This window comes from Oncorhynchus mykiss, chromosome 15 (genome assembly GCF_013265735.2).
Source record: "Oncorhynchus mykiss isolate Arlee chromosome 15, USDA_OmykA_1.1, whole genome shotgun sequence".
NCBI classification, from domain to species: domain Eukaryota; kingdom Metazoa; phylum Chordata; class Actinopteri; order Salmoniformes; family Salmonidae; genus Oncorhynchus; species Oncorhynchus mykiss.
Window position 1 is genome coordinate 44,969,046 of NC_048579.1, and position 21,929 is coordinate 44,990,974.

At 44.1% G+C, this 21,929-nt stretch overlaps 1 protein-coding gene across 3 annotated transcripts in view; it reads left to right on the top strand.

Moving 5' to 3' along the window:
- Positions 1 to 21,929, top strand: part of LOC110490129 (integrin alpha-X) — a 55,911-nt gene that overhangs the window by 31,061 nt on the left and 2,921 nt on the right. For all 3 annotated transcript variants that reach the window (XM_036944433.1, XM_036944434.1, XM_036944435.1), the window contains 13 exons: positions 7,695 to 7,831; positions 11,781 to 11,941; positions 12,522 to 12,679; positions 15,725 to 15,853; positions 16,620 to 16,687; positions 16,788 to 16,920; positions 18,133 to 18,246; positions 18,325 to 18,404; positions 18,569 to 18,655; positions 18,747 to 18,807; positions 18,949 to 19,050; positions 19,343 to 19,414; positions 19,533 to 19,640. In XM_036944433.1, coding sequence (XP_036800328.1) covers positions 7,695 to 7,831; positions 11,781 to 11,941; positions 12,522 to 12,679; positions 15,725 to 15,853; positions 16,620 to 16,687; positions 16,788 to 16,920; positions 18,133 to 18,246; positions 18,325 to 18,404; positions 18,569 to 18,655; positions 18,747 to 18,807; positions 18,949 to 19,050; positions 19,343 to 19,414; positions 19,533 to 19,640 — 1,410 coding nt within the window. The remainder of the gene's footprint in view (positions 1 to 7,694; positions 7,832 to 11,780; positions 11,942 to 12,521; positions 12,680 to 15,724; positions 15,854 to 16,619; positions 16,688 to 16,787; positions 16,921 to 18,132; positions 18,247 to 18,324; positions 18,405 to 18,568; positions 18,656 to 18,746; positions 18,808 to 18,948; positions 19,051 to 19,342; positions 19,415 to 19,532; positions 19,641 to 21,929) is intronic.

A 21,929-nucleotide genomic window follows, 5' to 3' on the forward strand; every position in this document is an offset into this window, starting at 1 on the left:
GAGCATTGGTGGTAAATCTGATGGCCGAATGGTAAAGAGCATCTAGCCGCTCGAGAGCACCCTTACCTGCCGATCTATAAATTATGTCTCTGTAATCTAGCATGAGTAGGATGGTCATCTGAATCAGGGTTAGTTTGGCAGCTAGATTTAACTTTAGCCTGCAGCTTTGATATGTGCTGAGAGAAGGACAGTGTACCGTCTAGTCATACTCCCAAGTACTTGTATGAGGTGACTACCTCAAGCTCTAAACCCTCAGAGGTAGTAATCACACCTGTGGGGAGAGGGGCATTCTTCTTACCAAACCACATTACCTTTGTTTTGGAGGTGTTCAGAACAAGGTTAAGGGTAGAGAAAGCTTTGTTGTAGAGTATTTAACACAACATTTGGGGATAGGCCAGCTGAGTATAAGACTGTATCATCTGCATATAAATGGATGAGAGAGCTTCCTACTGCCTGAGCTATGTTGTTGATGTAAATTGACAGGCAGTGGCTGAGACAGCAGATTTTCTGACTTTATACACTGCACTCTTTGAGAAAGGTAGTTAGCAAACCAGGCCAAAGAGCCCTCAGAGACAACAATACTCCTTAGCCGGCCCACAAGAATGGAATGGTCTACCGTATCAAAACCTCTGGCCAAGTCAATAATAATAGCAGCACAATATTGCTTAGAATCATGGGCAATGGTAACATCATTGAGGACCTTTAAGGTTGCAGTGACACATCCATAACCTGAGCAGAAACCAGATTGCATACCCAAGAGAATACCATAGACATCAAGAAAGCCAGTCAGTTGACTATTGACAAGTTTTTCCAACACTTTTGATAAACAGGGTAAAATAGAAATGGGTCTAATACAGTTAGGATCAGCTTGATCTCCCTCTTTAAATAAAGGATGAACCGTGGCTGGCTTCCAAGAAATGGGAACCTCCCCAGAAAGGAGAGACAGGTTAAAACGGTTGGAGATAGGCTTGGTGATGATAGGGGGCAGCAACCTTAAATAAGAAAGGGTCTAAACCATCTGATCCAGATTGTTTTTGAGGATCAAGTTTAAGGAGCTCCTTTACCACCTCGGACTCAGTGACTGACTGCAGGGAGAAACTTTGTTTCAGGGCAGGGGAAAAAGAGGGAGAATCATCGGGATAGTCGCATTAGAAGGGGTGGGAAATTAGAAAATGTTGGACGGGCAAGGAGGCATGGCTGAGTCAAATAGGAATCCTGACTTAATGGTGATTAAAGAGCTCAGCCATGTGCTTCTTGTCAGTAACAACCACATCATCAACTTTAAGGGACATGGGAAGCTGTGAGGAGGAGGGTTTGTTCTCCAGGTCTTTAACCATTTTCCAGAACTTTTGGGGGTTAGACCCACAGAGAGAGAACTGCTTCTTAAAGTAACTAACTTTGGCCTTCCGGATAGCCTGACTGCACTTAGCTATGTGCCTTTTTGCATCAGTTTAGTCATCTTCTGCACTTTATTGCTATAGAGATTTGTCTAGAAAATTCTCAAACAGAATAGCTGATAATATAGAGGATTGCTTTATATTCCAGGTGTCAGACTCTTATTTACAGTAGTATAGGCCTAAACAGTAGCTTACCAAAGGGGAGAAAATGTGACATGCTGAGAGAAGAACGACCGTGGTTTGGTTTCCTCCAAATCATTGATCAGTGATAATTCACTAACAGACTCTCTCTTTTACTTATAGAAAGTTGATAGACTTATGTAATAGCATTATAGAATTTAAACCGACCTACAAATGTATAGAGCTAGCCAGCTTGTAGTCCTAAAAACCGTAAATGAGATACCTCTGGTTCATTCAGCCATTCCTATGGGGAAAGAAAATAAGGCCTGAGGTTAACACAGGCTTATGAGATCTTTTATGTTTTGTTCTATGAGACAATACCAGCCAGTTAACATGACTTTTATGTGTGTTGTGTTGTGTTGTTTTATTGCATAGGATATTACAGTTTTTGACTTCCCGTTAATAGGATAGTCTTGAACGGAGCTCATCCAGTTTATTTTCAAGTGCGTTCTGCAGTAGAACGAAGGGTAAAGGCAGATTATCCAATCAAATCAAATCAAATTTTATTTGTCACATACACATGGTTAGCAGATGTTAATGCGAGTGTAGCGAAATGCTTGTGCTTCTAGTTCCGACAATGCAGTAATAACAAGTAATCTAACTAACAATTCCAAAACTACTGTCTTGTACACAGTGTAAGGGGATAAAGAATATGTACATAAGGATATATGAATGAGTGATGGTACAGAGCAGCATAGGCAAGATACAGTAGATGGTATCGAGTACAGTATGTACAAATGAGATGAGTATGTAAACAAAGTGGCATAGTTTAAAGTGGCTAGTGATACATGTATTACATAAGGATACAGTCGATGATATAGAGTACAGTATATACGTATGCATATGAGATGAATAATGTAGGGTAAGTAACATTATATAAGGTAGCATTGTTTAAAGTGGCTAGTGATATATTTTACATCAATTCCCATTATTAAAGTGGCTGGAGTTGAGTCAGTGTGTTGGCAGCAGCCACTCAATGTTAGTGGTGGCTGTTTAACAGTCTGATGGCCTTGAGATAGAAGCTGTTTTTCAGTCTCTCGGTCCCTGCTTTGATGCACCTGTACTGACCTCACCTTCTGGACGACAGCAGGGTGAACAGGTAGTGGCTCGGGTGGTTGTTGTCCTTGATGATCTTTATGGCCTTCCTGTGACATCGGTTGGTGTAGGTGTCCTGGAGGGCAGGTAGTTTGCCCCCGGTGATGCGTTGTGCAGACCTCACTACCCTCTGGAGAGCCTTACGGTTGAGGGCGGTGCAGTTGCCATACCAGGCGGTGATACAGCCCGCCAGGATGCTCTCGATTGTGCATCTGTAGAAGTTTGTGAGTGCTTTTGGTGACAAGCCGACTTTCTTCAGCCTCCTGAGGTTGAAGAGGCGCTGCTGCGCCTTCTTCACGATGCTGTCTGTGTGAGTGGACAAATTCAGCTTGTCTGTGATGTGTATGCCGAGGAACTTAAAACTTGCTACCCTCTCCACTACTGTTCCATCGATGTGGATAGGGGGGTGCTCCCTCTGCTGTTTCCTGAAGTCCACAATCATCTCCTTAGTTTTGTTGACGTTGAGTGTGAGGTTATTTTCCTGACACCACACTCCGAGGGCCCTCACCTCCTCCCTGTAGGCCGTCTCGTCGTTGTTGGTAATCAAGCCTACCACTGTTGTGTCGTCCGCAAACTTGATGATTGAGTTGGAGGCGTGCGTGGCCACGCAGTCGTGGGTGAACAGGGAGTACAGGAGAGGGCTCAGAACGCACCCTTGTGGGGCCCCAGTGTTGAGGATCAGCGGGGAGGAGATGTTGTTGCCTACCCTCACCACCTGGGGGCGGCCCGTCAGGAAGTCCAGTACCCAGTTGCACAGGGCGGGGTCGAGACCCAGGGTCTCGAGCTTGATGACGAGCTTGGAGGGTACTATGGTGTTGAATGCCGAGCTGTAGTCGATGAACAGCATTCTCACATAGGTATTCCTCTTGTCCAGATGGGTTAGGGCAGTGTGCAGTGTGGTTGAGATTGCATCGTCTGTGGACCTATTTGGGCGGTAAGCAAATTGGAGTGGGTCTAGGGTGTCAGGTAGGGTGGAGGTGATATGGTCCTTGACTAGTCTCTCAAAGCACTTCATGATGACGGATGTGAGTGCTACGGGGCGGTAGTCGTTTAGCTCAGTTACCTTAGCTTTCTTGGGAACAGGAACAATGGTGGCCCTCTTGAAGCATGTGGGAACAGCAGACTGGTATAGGGATTGATTGAATATGTCCGTAAACACACCGGCCAGCTGGTCTGCGCATGCTCTGAGGGCGCGGCTGGGGATGCCGTCTGGGCCTGCAGCCTTGCGAGGGTTAACACGTTTAAATGTCTTACTCACCTCGGCTGCAGTGAAGGAGAGACCGCATGTTTTCGTTGCAGGCCGTGTCAGTGGCACTGTATTGTCCTCAAAGCGGGCAAAAAAGTTATTTAGTCTGCCTGGGAGCAAGACATCCTGGTCCGTGACTGGGCTGGATTTCTTCCTGTAGTCCGTGATTGACTGTAGACCCTGCCACATGCCTCTTGTGTCTGAGCCGTTGAATTGAGATTCTACTTTGTCTCTGTACTGGCGCTTAGCTTGTTTAATAGCCTTGCGGAGGGAATAGCTGCACTGTTTGTATTCGGTCATGTTACCAGACACCTTGCCCTGATTAAAAGCAGTGGTTCGCGCTTTCAGTTTCACACGAATGCTGCCATCAATCCACGGTTTCTGGTTAGGGAATGTTTTAATCGTTGCTATGGGAACGACATCTTCAACGCACGTTCTAATGAACTCGCACACCGAATCAGCGTATTCGTCAATGTTGTTATCTGACGCAATACGAAACATCTCCCAGTCCACGTGATGGAAGCAGTCTTGGAGTGTGGAGTCAGCTTGGTCGGACCAGCGTTGGACAGACCTCAGCGTGGGAGCCTCTTGTTTTAGTTTCTGTCTGTAGGCAGGGATCAACAAAATGGAGTCGTGGTCAGCTTTTCCGAAAGGGGGGCGGGGCAGAGCCTTATATGTGTCGCGGAAGTTAGAGTAACAATGATCCAAGGTCTTTCCACCCCTGGTTGCGCAATCGATATGCTGATAAAATTTAGGGAGTCTTGTTTTCAGATTAGCCTTGTTAAAATCCCCAGCTACAATGAATGCAGCCTCCGGATAAATCGTTTCCAGTTTGCAGACAGTTAAATAAAGTTTGTTCAGAGCCATCGATGTGTCTGCTTGGGGGGGGGATATATACGGCTGTGATTATAATCGAAGAGAATTCTCTTGGTAGATAATGCGGTCTACATTTGATTGTGAGGAATTCTAAATCAGGTGAACAGAAGGATTTGAGTTCCTGTATGTTTCTTTCATCACACCATGTCACGTTGGCCATGAGGCATACGCCCCCGCCCCTCTTCTTACCAGAAAGATGTTTGTTTCTGTCAGCGCGATGCGTGGAGAAACCCGTTGGCTGCACCGCTTCGGATAGAGTCTCTCCAGTGAGCCATGTTTCAGTGAAGCAAAGGACGTTACAGTCTCTGATGTCCCTCTGGAATGCTACCCTTGCTCGGATTTCATCAACCTTGTTGTCAAGAGACTGGACATTGGCAAGAAGAATGCTAGGGAGTGGTGCACGGTGTGCCCGTCTCCGGAGTCTGACCAGAAGACCGCCTCGTTTCCCTCTCTTTCGGAGTCGTTTTTTTGGGTCGCTGCATAGGATCCACTCCGTTGTCCTGTTTGTAAGGCAGAACACAGGATCCGCGTCGCGAAAAACATATTCTTGGTCGTACTGATGGTGAGTTGACGCTGATCTTATATTCAGTAGTTCTTCTCGACTGTATGTAATGAAACCTAAGATGACCTGGGGTACTAATGTAAGAAATAACACGTAAAAAAACAAAAAACTGCATAGTTTCCTAGGAACGCGAAGCGAGGCGGCCATCTCTGTCGGCGACGCAGTCTCGCAAGGCATCCTCCTCTTCATACGAATGATGGGGATTTGGGCCAGGTCTGGGAGGAGCAGTGTATCCTTCATGTTTGATTCATTAGAACAAATCCTCGTCCGGTTTGAGGTGAGTAATCGCTGTTCTGATGTCCAGAAGCTATTTTCATACTTAAGAAATGATGGCAGAAACATTATATACAAATTAAATATACCATCTATATCACCAATTGTCCTCCGCCATTCTCAATGTCTTATGGCTTGGGGGTAGAAGCTCTCTTAGAGCCTTTTGGTCCGAAAGACGATTTTCCGGTATCGTTTGCTGAACGATAGTAGAGTGAGCAGTCTATGGCTGGAGTCTTCAGCAATTTTTTTGGGCCTTCCTCTCACACAACCTGATATAGAGGTCCAGGATGGTAGGGAGTTCGGCCCCGGTGATATACCCTCTGTAGCGCTTTGGATGGTGCATTTGCCATACCAAGCGGTGATGCAGCCAGTCGCACATGTTGCTGCATTCCATATTTACATTGGTCTTCAATAGCTTTATTTTTGCAGAAGAGTAGTCTTAATGTAGGCATAATTTAGCTATAATTTGGCTAAGTAATTGTCTGCAATTAAAAGTGTAATCTAAATCATTGTAATTGACATGCTACATTTCCAGTTGAATCCTTTTATTTCAGTTGTAAAATGTCATTCTTCCATTTATCGTTTTCCTAATTCGATTTTGCTGTTCCTGACAGGTTACTTCATTGGGGCATGAGTAGTGAACGTAGACAATTATCATTTTCCATGCCATTTCCACTGTCTAGTATCAAGCCGGCTTGACACCGTAACAGTGTCAGATCAGCTGGTGTACTAGTTTATTGCGCGGTTCTTTTCATTGCAACCACGGCTATTTTAGCTTTGAGCTCCGTGTAATCTCGCATTAGTAGCGTGTTAAGAAATCCCTGTTAAATATTGCATCTTCGTTGCAATTTATTTATTTATAGGGGTCAATGCATATTAATCAACATCAATATTACAATAATGTTAATAATAATAAGTTCATAATAAACATCCATGTAAATGTGCTAATTTGCACCCTTAGTCCCTGGGCAGGTACTATACAAATACTCACTAAAACAATACAAAATACAAATACATTACATCCAATAATATATCATTCTAACGACAACACTATCATCAACTGTTGTCTTACCTATGAGGAACCACAGATAACAGGTTTGGATAGATTTGAGCCATGTTTTCAATAAAAAAAATTTAAAGTACAATAATCAGTGCAGCTTCTCAAGTCCTTGGGCGTTGCATTCCAGTATCTTGTAGCTCTAACTGAGAAGACTGATTTTACTGTGTGGAACGCAATCCCCTCTAGTTACTGCCCTTGTTATCCTGGAGGGGATTTCCTTGAGAATGATATGCCGACATAGTGGTGGAGGGGCAAGACCATGCAGGATCTTAAAGACGAGGCTTGCATCTACATAATGCTTAAAGCTATCCAGACTAAATATATTATGTTTGTAAATGATATGACAATGGTGGTAACTGTTTGGTTTGTTTGTAGAGTGATTCAATTGGTTTCAGAATAGTAGCTCCTACTTGTGACCAGCTTGTGAGACAATATCTCAGATGAGAGAAGATCCCAGCATGCAGGAGGCAGGGCCTCCAGAGGAAGGAAAGGTCTGATCAACCTAAAGTTGGATAATCAAATCTTAACCGTGTTTACCCACCTTCTTCACATGTTTCTTAAATGTCAAGTTGGAGTCCAAAATGACACCAAGATACCTGAAGTTAGATACAACTGTCAGATTCTCCCCATTAACAAGAACAGCTCGTTGTGAAGAATCAATGGATTTCTTAGAGAAGTACATACAAACAGTCTTGTCGATATTTAAATGCAGGCAAGCATACATCCATGTTAACTTGTGGGCAAGCAAGTGTGAGATCATTTATATAGATTGTAAACAGAAGGGGGGCTAATATTGACCCTTGTGGGACCCCAATGTTATAGTAAAGAGAGTCCGACTGAGTGTCCCCCAGACGAACCATTTGACTTCTGTTTGTCAGATAGGAATACATCCAAATAATGACTTCAGTGGACACATTAAGGGGAGATAGTTTGGATAGGAGGGCCTCACTTTCTCTCTCACTCTCTGTCTCTATCTCCCCACCCTTACTCTCTCCCTACATCCAGAGGATCCAGGGAGTGAGCGGCAGAGCGGGTAGAGGGCTGCAGTTCTTTGGGGTTTCGGTGCACTCTGCTGGGGATCTGAACTCAGACGGACTGGCTGATATGGTGGTGGGAGCTAAAGGAGCCGCTTTCATACTGAGGTAGGTTCATAAACACTCAGTAATAAAAAAAGATTACAAAGGAATGTATTCTTAAATGCACTATATATACAAAAGTATATGGACACCTCTTCAAATTAGTGGATTTGGCTATTTCAGCCACACCGTTGCTGACAGGTGTATAAAATCTAGCACACAGCCATGAAATCTCCATAGACAAACATTGGCAGTAGAATGGCCTTACTGAAGAGCTCCTTCACTTTCAACGTGACACTGTCATAGAATGTCACACTTCCAACAAGTCAGTTTTTGTGCTGTTATTGCAAAGTGGAAACGTCTAGGAGCTACAATGGCTTAGCCGTGAAGTGGTAGGCCACACAAGCTCACAGAACGGGACTTCTGAAGCACGTAGTGCGTAAAAGTTGTTTGTCCTCGGTTGGAACACTCACTACTGAGTTCCAAACTGCCTCTGGAAGCAACGCACAAGAACTGTTTGCCGGGGAGCTTCATGAAATGGGTTTCTGTAAGGATTGACGCTGGTAGACGAGAAGCAGGTACAGGGAGTGAACATTTAATTAACAACGGATATGAAACAGGACAGGACAGCGTCAGGACATGAACACATAATGACATTAATGCAGACACAGGGAACAAACGGGGGAGCAGACAGTTATAGACAGGGTAATCAACAAAGGGAAGGAGTCCAGGTGAGTCCAATGACTCCACCCGGTGTCCCACTTGGGCGAGGCATGGACGCTGGACAAGCCGGTTGGGGCGTAGAAGCCCGACCAACCGGCTGAGGCGTGGGAGCCTGATGGGCCGGCTGAAGCATGACGTGGGGTGGGCGCCTTCCGAGCCCACCGAGGCAAGAAGACCTCTCGAGCCAGCTAAAGTGTGGAAGCCCGATGAGCTAGCTGAGGCACCCCCGGTTCCCTCGGCGACTGCACCCGGACCCGACTTCACCAACCAAAACAACTCCCTGATGCTTCTTTTAGTGTTATCAGCATTCTGTAAGGCTTGACGCTGGTAGGCAAGAAGCAGGTACAGGGAGTGAACATTTAAATAACAACAGACATGAAACAGGACAGAGTCAGGACATGAACACATAATGACATTAATGCAGACACGGGGAAGAAGCGGGGGAGCAGACAGTTACAGTGGGGCAAAAAAGTATTTAGTCAGCCACCAATTGTGCAAGTTCTCCCACTTAAAAAGATGAGAGGCCTGTAATTTTCATCATAGGTGCACTTCAACTATGACGGACAAAATGAGAGAAAAAAATCAAGAAAATCACATTGTAGGATTTTTTTATGAATTTATTTGCAAATTATGGTGGAAAATAAGTATCATTGAACGCGAAGACCGACAACCGCCGAAACATCTATCCTATAACAACATGAATGAATGTCACTCTGAACTATCCATTCTAACCATGACAGAGAGATAGAGAGGAGGACACTCTCCAACAGAAACAAACTTTTCAACAGAGACCCCGACGACACACTGAGCGTAAATATATACAGTGCCTTGCGAAAGTATTCGGCCCCCTTGAACTTTGCGACCTTTTGCCACATTTCAGGCTTCAAACATAAAGATATAAAACTGTATTTTTTTTGTGAAGAATCAACAACAAGTGGGACACAATCATGAAGTAGAACGACATTTATTGGATATTTCAAACTTTTTGAACAAATCAAAAACTGAAAAATTGGGCGTGCAAAATTATTCAGCCCCTTTACTTTCAGTGCAGCAAACTCTCTCCAGAAGTTCAGTGAGGATCTCTGAATGATCCAATGTTGACCTAAATGACTAATGATGATAAATACAATCCACCTGTGTGTAATCAAGTCTCCGTATAAATGCACCTGCACTGTGATAGTCTCAGAGGTCCGTTAAAAGCGCAGAGAGCATCATGAAGAACAAGGAACACACCAGGCAGGTCCGAGATACTGTTGTGAAGAAGTTTAAAGCCGGATTTGGATACAAAAAGATTTCCCAAGCTTTAAACATCCCAAGGAGCACTGTGCAAGCGATAATATTGAAATGGAAGGAGTATCAGACCACTGCAAATCTACCAAGACCTGGCCGTCCCTCTAAACTTTCAGCTCATACAAGGAGAAGACTGATCAGAGATGCAGCCAAGAGGCCCATGATCACTCTGGATGAACTGCAGAGATCTACAGCTGAGGTGGGAGACTCTGTCCATAGGACAACAATCAGTCGTATATTGCACAAATCTGGCCTTTATGGAAGAGTGGCAAGAAGAAAGACATTTCTTAAAGATATCCATAAAAAGTGTTGTTTAAAGTTTGCCACAAGCCACCTGGGAGACACACCAAACATGTGGAAGAAGGTGCTCTGGTCAGATGAAACCAAAATTGAACTTTTTGGCAACAATGCAAAACGTTATGTTTGGCGTAAAAGCAACACAGCTCATCACCTTCAACACACCATCCCCACTGTCAAACATGGTGGTGGCAGCATGGTTTGGGCCTGCTTTTCTTCAGCAGGGACAGGGAAGATGGTTAAAATTGATGGGAAGATGGATGGAGCCAAATACAGGACCCTTCTGGAAGAACCTGATGGAGTCTGCAAAAGACCTGAGACTGGGACAGAGATTTGTCTTCCAACAAGACAATGATCCAAAACATAAAGCAAAATCTACAATGGAATGGTTCAAAAATAAACAGGTGTTAGAATGGCCAAGTCAAAGTCCAGACCTGAATCCAATCGAGAATCTGTGGAAAGAACTGAAAATTGCTGTTCACATGCTCTCCATCCAACCTCACTGAGCTCGAGCTGTTTTGCAAGGAGGAATGGGGAAAAAATTCAGTCTCTCGATGTGCAAAACTGATAGAGACATACCCCAAGCGACTTACAGCTGTAATCGCAGCAAAAGGTGGCGCTACAAAGTATTAACTTAAGGGGGCTGAATAATTTTGCACGCCCAATTTTTCAGTTTTTGATTTGTTAAAAAAAGTTTGAAATATCCAATAAATGTCGTTCCACTTCATGATTGTGTCCCACTTGTTGTTGATTCTTCACAAAAAAATACAGTTTTATATCTTTATGTTTGAAGCCTGAAATGTGGCAAAAGGTCGCAAAGTTCAAGGGGGCAGAATACTTTCGCAAGGCACTGTATATTGATTGCAATTGTTCCCGAATGAGTGAGCGTTCATGTGCAAAGGATTAGCATTTCAATTGTTAAAATGATCAACTTCTCAGCTGACCCCCACTCCCCTTCTGTCTAACAAGCCATGATGCCGGTTAATCCCACTAGGGAAACTCCGTTATCATTTCCCTGTAACTATCTACTGTTTGTTTATGCATTTCTTTGAATTACTTAGTTAGTAAATAAATTATTTAAGACAATTGGTGTATGGATGACTCATCGTGAAGACTGGGTTCGTGCAGATAACAACCATTTACGACGTTTGGAATGAGACTAACGTGAGGTAAAGAAGAATTCATTAATCAGAAGACTAATTGATCAGATATGAAAATATCTGAAAAGTTATATTAGGAAAATTATAACTTTGTAATCTGAATATTTTCCTTGGTGCCCCGACTTCCTAGTTAATTACAGTTACATGATTAATCAGTTTAATCGCGTAATAATAATTACAGAGTCATTTGATATGGATTAATCTTCAATTTAATGATGCCAAAGACACGACACTGCATATAAACCAATCACCATCCAGGATCTAAACTTTATAATTTGGCATATGGGAGAGTCACTCTCTTTCCGTATTTTTTCATTCTTTATTGACAGAGTATAAACAGTGGGAGATAGGTGAAAGGGGAGACCGTGAGGAGGGAGCATGTTTAAAAGACACAAAGTGATCCAATGTTTCTCAATGTTTTGGACCCCCTGATTTGACATGGTTTAGAGCAAGGGAACATACAAATTAAATGAAAAGAGTAGACATTTTTTCTGTAGTAGTAGTAGTAGAGTCTTTGATCTGTTGTGTCTTCTTGTCCACCCCAGGTCCCAGCCAGTGATGCGTGTGTTGGTGTCTGTCACCATGGACCCTCCCATGATCTCCCAGAACTACTTCCACTGTGCTGTCCCCATGGCCCTGAACACTCCCGTAACCACAGCCATTCTGTGTGTCACTGTCACTGGGTCCCACGTGGGAAACATACAGGGTACAGATTATCTCCATACTACAACATAACACACTCTACTTTGAGTTGTATTACTGGAATGAGAGGAATGTGTTATATTGGCTCGGTTTGTTTGTCCATTAATCTGGGTCCGGTTAATCTGGGTCCGGGAAACTGGCTCTTAGGCTGTTAGTCAACACCTGTTACATTTATTTCACATTTTTATAATGCTTTGGAGATGTTATGGTATCTCTTTGTTTTCTTTAACTTTAATTTTCATTGTGTAACATAACCCATCTTGGAACTCCGTAGTATTCAAAGTTTTTCAGCAGGGATCCCATTTTTTTTTCACGATCACACCCCACTCCAAATCTAATGAGACAACTTTAAAATCTGTAAATTAATTATTTCTCATCAAAAATTACAAAATACATTTACACATTTTTTTTCTTCTAATAATCGTTCCAATAAGGTATTGGAATAATATTGTTCCTTATTGAATACCAATAAGTAAAATAAAATAAAAAAGACAATTAAAGCCACTTTCTTTCAAATATGGAGACCCCACTGCGAACCCGACTTTGAATATCACTGCTGTAACTGGTATGTTTCTCTGCCCTAGCTTCTCTCCAGGCATCAGTGTCTGTGACAGTGGATCTACTGGAGGATCAGACCAGGACCAGGCCAGCCCGTCTGCTCTTCTACCCCAGATCAACATCCTCCAGCTGGGTTGAAACAGTTACAGGCACTGCCTGCCACAACTTCTCCCTCAGTATCCCGGTCAGTGGTAGCTTCACACCACTTTCTATGTGTGTGTAGAAATTGACCACCTTAGTCACAGGCTTCATCAATGAGTGCATAGATGACATTGTCCCCACTTTGATTATACGAAAGTATCCAAACCAAAAACCATAGATTACAAGGAAATATCCGAGCTGGGCTAAAGGCTAGAGTTACCACTTACAAGAAATGGGACATGGACACAGACAAGAAAGCCAGCTACGACCTCTAACAAGACATTAAACATGCAAAAGGACAATCTAGGATAAAGGTGGAATCCTATTACACTGGCTCCGACTTGTATTTTGCAGGGGTTGCAGACAATAATGGATTAGAAAGGAAAACCCAGCCGTGAGATATTAAATAAAAAATAAATAATGCCCAACGATGCAGAGCTACCAAACGAGCTAAATGCCTTTTCCGCTCGCTTTGGGGAATACAACACTGAGTCTTGCGTGAAAGCCCCCGTTGTTCTGGGTGACTGTGTGATCTCGCTCTCTGTGGCCGATGTGAGTAAAACCTTTTAATAAGTCAACACTCACAAGGCTACCGGAACAGACGGAATTCCAGCGCGCATTCTCAAAGCATGTGCAGACCAGCTGGCAACTGCCTTCACAGACATTTTACATTTCTCCTTGTCCAAGTCTGTAATCCCAACATGTTTCAAGCTGACCACCATTGTCCCTGGTCCCAAGAACTCCAAGGTAACCTCCCTTAATGACTAACAGCCTGTAGCACTCACATCTTTAATTTTGAAGTGCTTTGAAAGGCTGGTCATGACACACATTGATACCATCATCCCAGACACAATGGACCCACTCCGTTTCGCATACCGCCCCAACAGATCCACAGATGAAGCAATCTCAATTGCACTTCACACTGTCCTCTCACACATGGACAAGAGGGGAAATAACTATGTGAAAATGCTGTTCATAGATGGCGCCAGGTAGCCTACTGGTTAGAGTGTTGGACTTGTAACCGAAAGGTGAATCCCCGAGCTGACAAGGTAAAAATCTGTTGTTCTGCCCCTGAACAAGGCAGTTAACTAAATGTTCCTAGGCCGTCATTGAAAATAAGAATTTGTTCTTAACTGACTTTCCTAGTTAAATAAAGGTTAAATAGACTACAGTTCAGTGGTCAACACCATAGTCCCATCCAAGCTCATCACTAAGCTGGGCATCTTGGGACTGAACACCTCCCTCTGCAACAGGATCTTGCACAACCCTTGACCACAAAGCGCTACAGAGGAAGATATACTCAGAGGAAGGTCCACTGGGGAGCCAGGCCCAGCCAATCAGAATGGGTTTTTCACCAGAAAAGGGCGATATTACAGACACACCCCCTCAAACTATCCTGCAGGTGAAGAAGCCAGGAGGTCCTGGGCTGGTGTGGTCTGCGGTTGGGGGACCACTTGGACGTACTGCCAAATTCTCTAAAACAACGTTGAAGGCAGCTTAAGGTAAATTAACATTAAATTCTCTGGCATCAGCTCTGGTGGACATTCCTGCAGTCAGTATGACAATTGCACGCTACCTCAAACCTTGAGTTATCTGTGGCACTGTGTTGTGTGACAAAACTGCACATTTTAAAGTGGCCTTTTATTGTCCCCAGCACAAGGTGCACCTGTGTAATGATCATGCTGTTTAATCATCTTCTGGATATGCTATACCTGTCAGGTGGATCGGTTATCTTGGCAAAGGAGAAATGCTCACTAACAGGGATGTTTCTCTGCCCTAGCTTCTCTCCAGGCATCCGTGTCTGTGACAGTGGATCTAAAAAACAACAACTAAGAAATAAGATTTTTCTGCATATGGAACATTTCTGGGATTTTTTTTTTATCAGATCATGAAACATGGGTCCAACTCTTTACATGTTGCGTTTTATAATTTTTGTTCAGTGTAGTTAATGTAATGGTTACTCCGTCTATCTGCACTGACTCTATCTTGCACTGACTCCATGAACACTCACAAGACTATACACACCCACTATATACACACACTACACTGACACTCTCCATTCAAAACCTACACACATACACTACATGACCAACAGTATGTGGACACTAGTCGAACATCTCATTCCAAAATCATGGGCATTAATATAGAGTTTGTCCCCCCCTTTTGCTGCTATAACAGCCTCCACTCTTCTGGGAAGGCTTTCCACTAGATGTTGGAACATTGCTGCGGGGACTTGCTTTCATTCAGCCAAAACAACATTAGTGAGGTGGGTCACTGATGTTGGGCGATTTGGATTGGCTCACATTCGGCGTTCCAATTCATCCCAAAGGTGTTCGATGGGGTTGAGGTCAGGGCTCTATGCAGGCCAGTCAAGTTCTTCCACAGCGATCTCGACAAACCATTTCTGTATGGACCTCGCTTTGTGCACGGGGGCAATGTCATGCTGAAACAGGAAAGGGCCTTCCCCAAACTGTAAAAGTAAGCATTTCACGGTAAAGACTACACCCGTTGTATAAAGGTGCATGTGACAAATAACCTTTTATTTGATTTTAAATTAGTGCATGTTAATGTGAGTTTTGTCCCTGTGTGCATCCTTTAGGTGCATATGTGTACATTATGTTGCATGTATGTAGTTGGCTCCATACACACAGGTTGTACAGGGGGACAGAGGCAGCAGCTGGCACAGTGGTAAGGAGCGTTGGGCTAGTAACTGAAAAGTCGCTGGCTCGAATCCCTGAGTCGACTAGGTGAAAAATCTGTCATTTAGCCCTAGAGTAAGGCACTTAAACATAATTGCTCTGTATAAGCGCATCTGCTAAATAACTAAATTGTATCTGCAAATGTTCAATGCATTTGACTTAATGGGTGAGATACGACAGACATTTATTTTATGAGATTATCTGCACAAAATAAATTTACACGACCATTGTGGAGACACCACACAATGGTTGTACAACTTGTATGGGTTTGTATTTACACATTTGCACCTCACTTTTCCCAATCTGTCTGCACTTGGTAAATGCTTAGTGTGTTTTTGGGGTGTTTATTTGAGGAGTGTTTTGGTGTGTTCTCTGGGTCTGTCCTCCAGGAGTGTATATCAGACTACCGTGAGGTGCCTCTGTCTGTTCAAATGGCTGTGGAGGGCCTGGAGGTACCAGGGACAGGAGGACTGAAGTCAGTCCTGAGCCCAGACAACCCAACCTCTTTTGCACACATGGTGAGCGCTCTGTGTGGGTGTGTGTGTGTGTGTGTGTGTGTGTGGAATTTGGTTGTGTGTCTGTGAATGTGCTAGGTAAAGCCCCGCCTTATCTCAGCTCACAGGTCACCATAGCAGCACCCCACTCGTAGCACGCGCTCCAACATGTATATCTCACTGGTCACCCCCAAAGCCAATTCCTCCTTTGGCCGCCTTTCCTTCCAGTTCTCTGCTGCCAATGACAGGAACTAACTGCAAAAATCACTGAAGCTGGAGACTCATATCTCCCTCACTAACTTTAAGCACCAGCTGTCAGAGCAGCTCACAGATCACTGCACCAGTACATAGCCCTTCTGTAAATAGCCCATCCAACTACCTCATCCCCATACTGTATTTATTTATTTATTTATTTATTTATTTATCTTGCTCCTTTGCACCCCAGTATCTCTACTTGCACATTAATCTTTTGCACATCTATCACTCCAGTGTTTAATTGCTATATTGTAATTATTTCACCACCATGACCTATTTATTGCCTTACCTCCCTTATCCTACCTCATTTGCACACACTGTATATAGACTTTTTCATCTGTATTATTGACTGTATGTTTGTTTATTCCATGTGTAACTCTGTGTTGTATGTGTCGAACTGCTTTGCTTTATCTTGGCCAGTTCACAGTTGTAAATGAGAACTTGTTCTCAACTAGCCTACCTGGTTAAATAAAGGTGAAATAAAATACATTAAAAAAAAAATGTTTTTGCAGCAGTTTGTGATGTTTTTTTTCAGATCTTGCTGGAGAAGGTTTGTGGCGAGGACCATGTGTGTGTCTCTGACTTATCAGTCAACGTCACCAGGTGAAATATGTCAAATATTTGTCCAATTTGTCATTGTATTAATTGAACTGTTTCTTAAACGGTCTCACTCTCCCGCTCTCTCCCCTCCTCTCTCCTCCAGTCCAGAGGTGGTGTGTAGCGAAGGTTTCCCAGTAGAAGTAGAGGTAGAGGTGGCTAACAGTGGAGAGGATTCCTCTGAGGCTGAGCTGACACTGGTCCACCCCTCCTCCATACCCTTCGTTCCTACCAAACGGGTAAGACCCACCACTGTCGGGAGGGATGGAGGCAGGTTTAGGATGAAGGACTAGAGAGATATATGAAGGGGTGGGATGGAGAGATTTAGTTGTGAGCAGGGGTGGGAAGAATGGAGGGATGAAAGGATGGGATGGATTTAGTTGTTAGCAGGTGGGAAGGATGGAGGAATGAAAGGATGGGATGGATTTAGTTAGCAGGTGGGAAGGATGGCGGGATGAAAGGATGGGATGGATTTAGTTGTTAGCAGGTGGGAAGGATGGCGGGATGAAAGGATGGGATGGATTTAGTTGTTAGCAGGTGGGAAGGATGGCGGGATGAAAGGATGGGATGGATTTAGTTGTTAGCAGGTGGGAAGGATGGAGGGATGAAAGGATGAACGATAGAGATATACTGTATGAAGGGATGCCATGGATTTAGTTATGAGCAGGGGTGGGAATGATGGAGGGATGGAGGGATTTAGTTGTGAGCAGGGTTGGGAATGATGGAGGGATGGAGGGATTTAGTTGTGAGCAGGGGTGGGAATGATGGAGGGATGGAGGGATTTAGTTGTGAGCAGGGGTGGGAATGATGGAGGGATGGAGGGATTTAGTTATGAGCAGGGGTGGGAATGATGGAGGGATGGAGGGATTTAGTTGTGAGCAGGGGTGGGAAGGATGGAGGGATGAAAGGATGAACGATAGAGATATACTGTATGAAGGGATGCCATGGATTTAGTTGTGAGCAGGGGTGAGAATGATGGAGGGATGGAGGGATTTAGTTGTGAGCAGGGGTGGGAATGATGGAGGGATTTAGTTGTGAGCAGGGGTGGGAATGATGGAGGGATTTAGTTGTGAGCAGGGGTGGGAATGATGGAGGGATGGAGGGATTTAGTTGTGAGCAGGGGTGGGAATGATGGAGGGCTTTAGTTGTGAGCAGGGGTGGGAATGATGGAGGGATGAAAGGATGGGATTTTGTTAGTTATGAGCAGGGGTGGGAAGGATGGAGGGATTTAGTTGTGAGCAGGGGTGGGAAGGATGGAGGGATGAAAGGATGGGATGGATTTAGTTGTGAGCAGGGGTGGGAAGGATGGAGGGATGAAAGGATGGGATGGATTTAGTTGTGAGCAGGGGTGGTAAGGATGGAGGGATAGAGTTATGATAAACTGTTTGCTTTTATCAGCTCGTTTTGTTTGGCTTTGATCATGTCACAGGTAATATTTCATTTTGTTATAGCCATCAGGACCAGGCCAGGTGGCTGTTTGGTGTGTGTCCAACACCACAGGACTAGAAAACATCACACACACAGTGTGTCCTCTCAGCTCTTCCGTCCTGAGACAGGGGGCACGGGTAAACATCTTTAAGCCTGCTGAATTTTTGTAAAACTGAGAGAGACAATATTTTGATCTGATTCTGCCCTTCCCCCAGGTGACAGTGTTGATGTCATTCACAGTGTTTGAGCCAACCTGTTTGAGAGAAAGACTGGCTTTAAATGTGTTTGTTACTACGTGAGTCACCACAGATCATTTCCACAGATAGAACTTAACCAGTGATGGGGGGGAAAAAAAGTTATTATTTTCTATTTTACTCTATTCCATTCATCTATCTAATCAGAATTTGTAGATCATAATTTGTGTCATGGTAAACGTGTATTCATTCTTCTGTCCTACAGTGATAATGAAGGACAGGGCACCCTTCAGGATAACTATGCAAGTGCCTCTGTCGATGTCAAACTTCCTATCAATATTGTTGTGAAAGGGTGGGTGCTTACAATTTCCTCTTCGGACAAAGTTTCAATATGACAATAGTGACTGAGTCAGGATAAATGATCTTTACTTATTATATTTCAGGGGAGACTCCTCCCAATACATAACTTTCCCAGACCACAAGCTTCTGGAGCACATATACATGGTAGGAATAAATCCTACTGTACATGGTACTGCTGCCTACTGGTTCTGTATACCTGTCTGTCTCTATCTGTTAGTATTTCAATGACACTTCTTTCAGTATCCATCCTGTTATATCTCCCTATGTCCTATCTCTATCTCTGAGGTGGAGAATTTTGGAGATGTGGCAGCACCGGTCAATGTAACATTTGTGATTCCAGTGGAGTTGGACTCTGGTTACCTGTGGAATGTGTCTCTTCCTCAAACAGTGAGTGCAGCCTGGGTCCTTTTCATTAGGGTACACCTTTTTGACATTGTCAGCGAAAATGGGTTTTTATTATTGGGCAAGTTTAGATAGTACCTTCGTGTTTCACTCACTTGAAGCATTTACTTTTGTTTTGTGCCCGGTCTGTAGCAGACACAGGTCATCTGACAGCATCTAAAATAGTCAAGCAGCACTTTCCTCAGTCAATCAGCATGAAGTAACAGTGGCAGGATATGGTATTTGGTTAGTTGCATATGTACTTATTTTTGTGTGCACGTCTGTGTTTGTGCCAAAGGATAACAGCAGAGGAAAGTGTGAGAGGAAGGAGGTATTCTCTAAACAGGAAAAAAACACTCTGTTTTATCAGGTGAGATAGACCTCTAAAAGAGACATAAACTCAATAGAAACATGGGTGTTTCTCTAATCACTTGTCATTACAAGTACAGTCATTTCTACTCTAACTCTTCTGATTGGGTCTACCACAGCACTGTAGTGGGGTCATCTGTCATGTGGTTGGCTGCACCATAGGACTGTCATCCAACAATCAGCCAACCATCTTCAAGTTTGTTGGGAATGTCAGTAGAAACTCAGAGGTAAGGATAATCGGAACTTCATACATACGTTTCATGTTGTTGAATAATGTATGTAAGCATATGTTTTGTATGGGCTAGATGAGGCAGCCATATATAGATTGCTCTGGTATGGGTCCATGTCAAGCAGATGAGGCTAGATTCTATCAGACCCGTGTCAGACGACACCCGCATAGCGGTTGTTTTGGCAGTGTCAAATCAAAGCAAACTTTATTTGTCACATGCCCCGAACTCAATAAGTGTAGACCTTACCGTGAAATGCTTACTTACAAGACCTTAACCAACAGTGCAGTTCAAGAAGAGTTAAGAAAATATTTACCAAATAAACTAAAGTCAAAAAAATTATAAAAAAGTAACATAACCGGTCAGGATGCAACCGATCAGGATGTTCTCGATGGTGCAGCTGTAGAACTTTTTGAGGATCTGGGGATCCATGCCAAATCATTTCAGTCTCCTGGGGGGGGAAAAGGTTTTGTCGTGCCCTTTGTCTTGGTGTTTTTGGACCATGATAGATCATTGGTGATGTGGACACCAAGGAACTTGAAACTCTCGACCCGCTCCACTACAGCCCAGTTGATGTTAATGGGGGCCTGTTCGACCTGCATTTTCCTGTAGTCCACAGGCAGCACTTTCCTCAGCACCTGTGTCGTCAGCAAACTTAATGATGGTGTTGGAGTCATGTTTGGCAATGCAGTCGTGGGTGAACAGGGATTACAGGAGGGGACTACGTACACACCCCCGAGGGGCCCCACACACCCGAGGGGCCCCTTACCACCTGGGTGCGGCCCACCAGGAAGTCCAGGATACATTTGCAGAGGGAGGTGTTCAGTCCCATGGTCCTTAGCTTAGTGATGAGCTTTGAGGGCACTATGGTGTTGAATGCTGAGCTGTAGTCAATGAACAGCATTCTCACATACAGTTGAAGTCGGAAGTTTACATACACTTACAGTATATCACAAAAGTGAGTAAACCCCTCACATTTTTGTAAATATTTGAGTATATCTTTTCATGTGACAACACTGAAGAAATGACACGTTGCTACAATGTAAAGTAGTGAGTGTACAGCTTGTATAACATTGTAAATTTGCTGTCCCCTCAAAATAACTCAACACACAGCCATTAATGTCTAAACCGCTGGCAACAAAAGTGAGTACACCCCTAAGTGAAAATGTCCAAATTGGGCCCAAAGTGTCAATATTTTGTGTGGCCACCATCATTTTCCAACACTGCCCTCTTGGGCATGGAGTTCACCAGACCTTCACAGGTTGCCACTGGAGTCCTGGTGGTGGATGTTAGAGACCTTGCACTCCTCCACCTTCCGTTTGAGGATGCCCCACAGATGCTCAATAGGGTTTAGGTCTGGAGACATGCTTGGCCAGTCCATCACCTTTACCCTCAGCTTCTTTAGCAAGGCAGTGGTCATCTTGGAAGTGTGTTTTGGGGTCGTTATCATGTTGGAATACTGCCCTGCGGCCCAGTCTCCGAAGGGAGGGGATCATGCTCTGCTTCAGTATGTCACAGTTGGCATTCATGGTTCCCTCATTGAACTGTAGCTCCCCAGTGCCGGCAGCACTCATGCAGCCCCAGACCATGACACTCCCACCACCATGCTTGACTGTAGGCAAGACACACTTGTCTTTGTACTCCTCACCTGGTTGCCACCACACACACTTGACACCATCTGAACCAAATAAGTTTCTTGGTCTCATCAGACCACAGGACATTGTTCCAGTAATCTATGTCCTTAGTCTGCTTGTCTTCAGCAAACTGTTTGTGGGCTTTCTTGTGCATCATCTTTAGAAGAGGCTTCCTTCTGGGACGACAGCCATGCAGACCAATTTGATGCAGTGTACGGCGTATGGTCTGAGCACTGACAGGCTGACGCTGAGCACGTGCACTCAACTTCTTTGTTCGACCATGGCAAGGCCTGTTCTGAGTGGAACCGCTGTATGGTCTTGGCCACCGTGCTGCAGCTCAGTTTCAGGGTCTTGGCAATCTTCTTATAGCCCAGGCCATCTTTATGTAGAGCAACAATTATTTTTTTCAGATCCTCAGATCCTTTGCCATGAAGTGCCATGTTGAACTTCCAGTGACCAGTCAGTATGAGGGAGTGTGAGCGCGATGACACCAAACACACCTGCTCCCCATTCATACCTGAGACCTTGTAACACTAACGAGCCACATGACACCGGGGAGGGAAAATGGCTAATTGGGCCCAATTTGGACATTTTCACTTAGAGGTGTACTCACTTTTGTTTCCAGCGGTTTAGACATTAATGGCTGTGTGTTGAG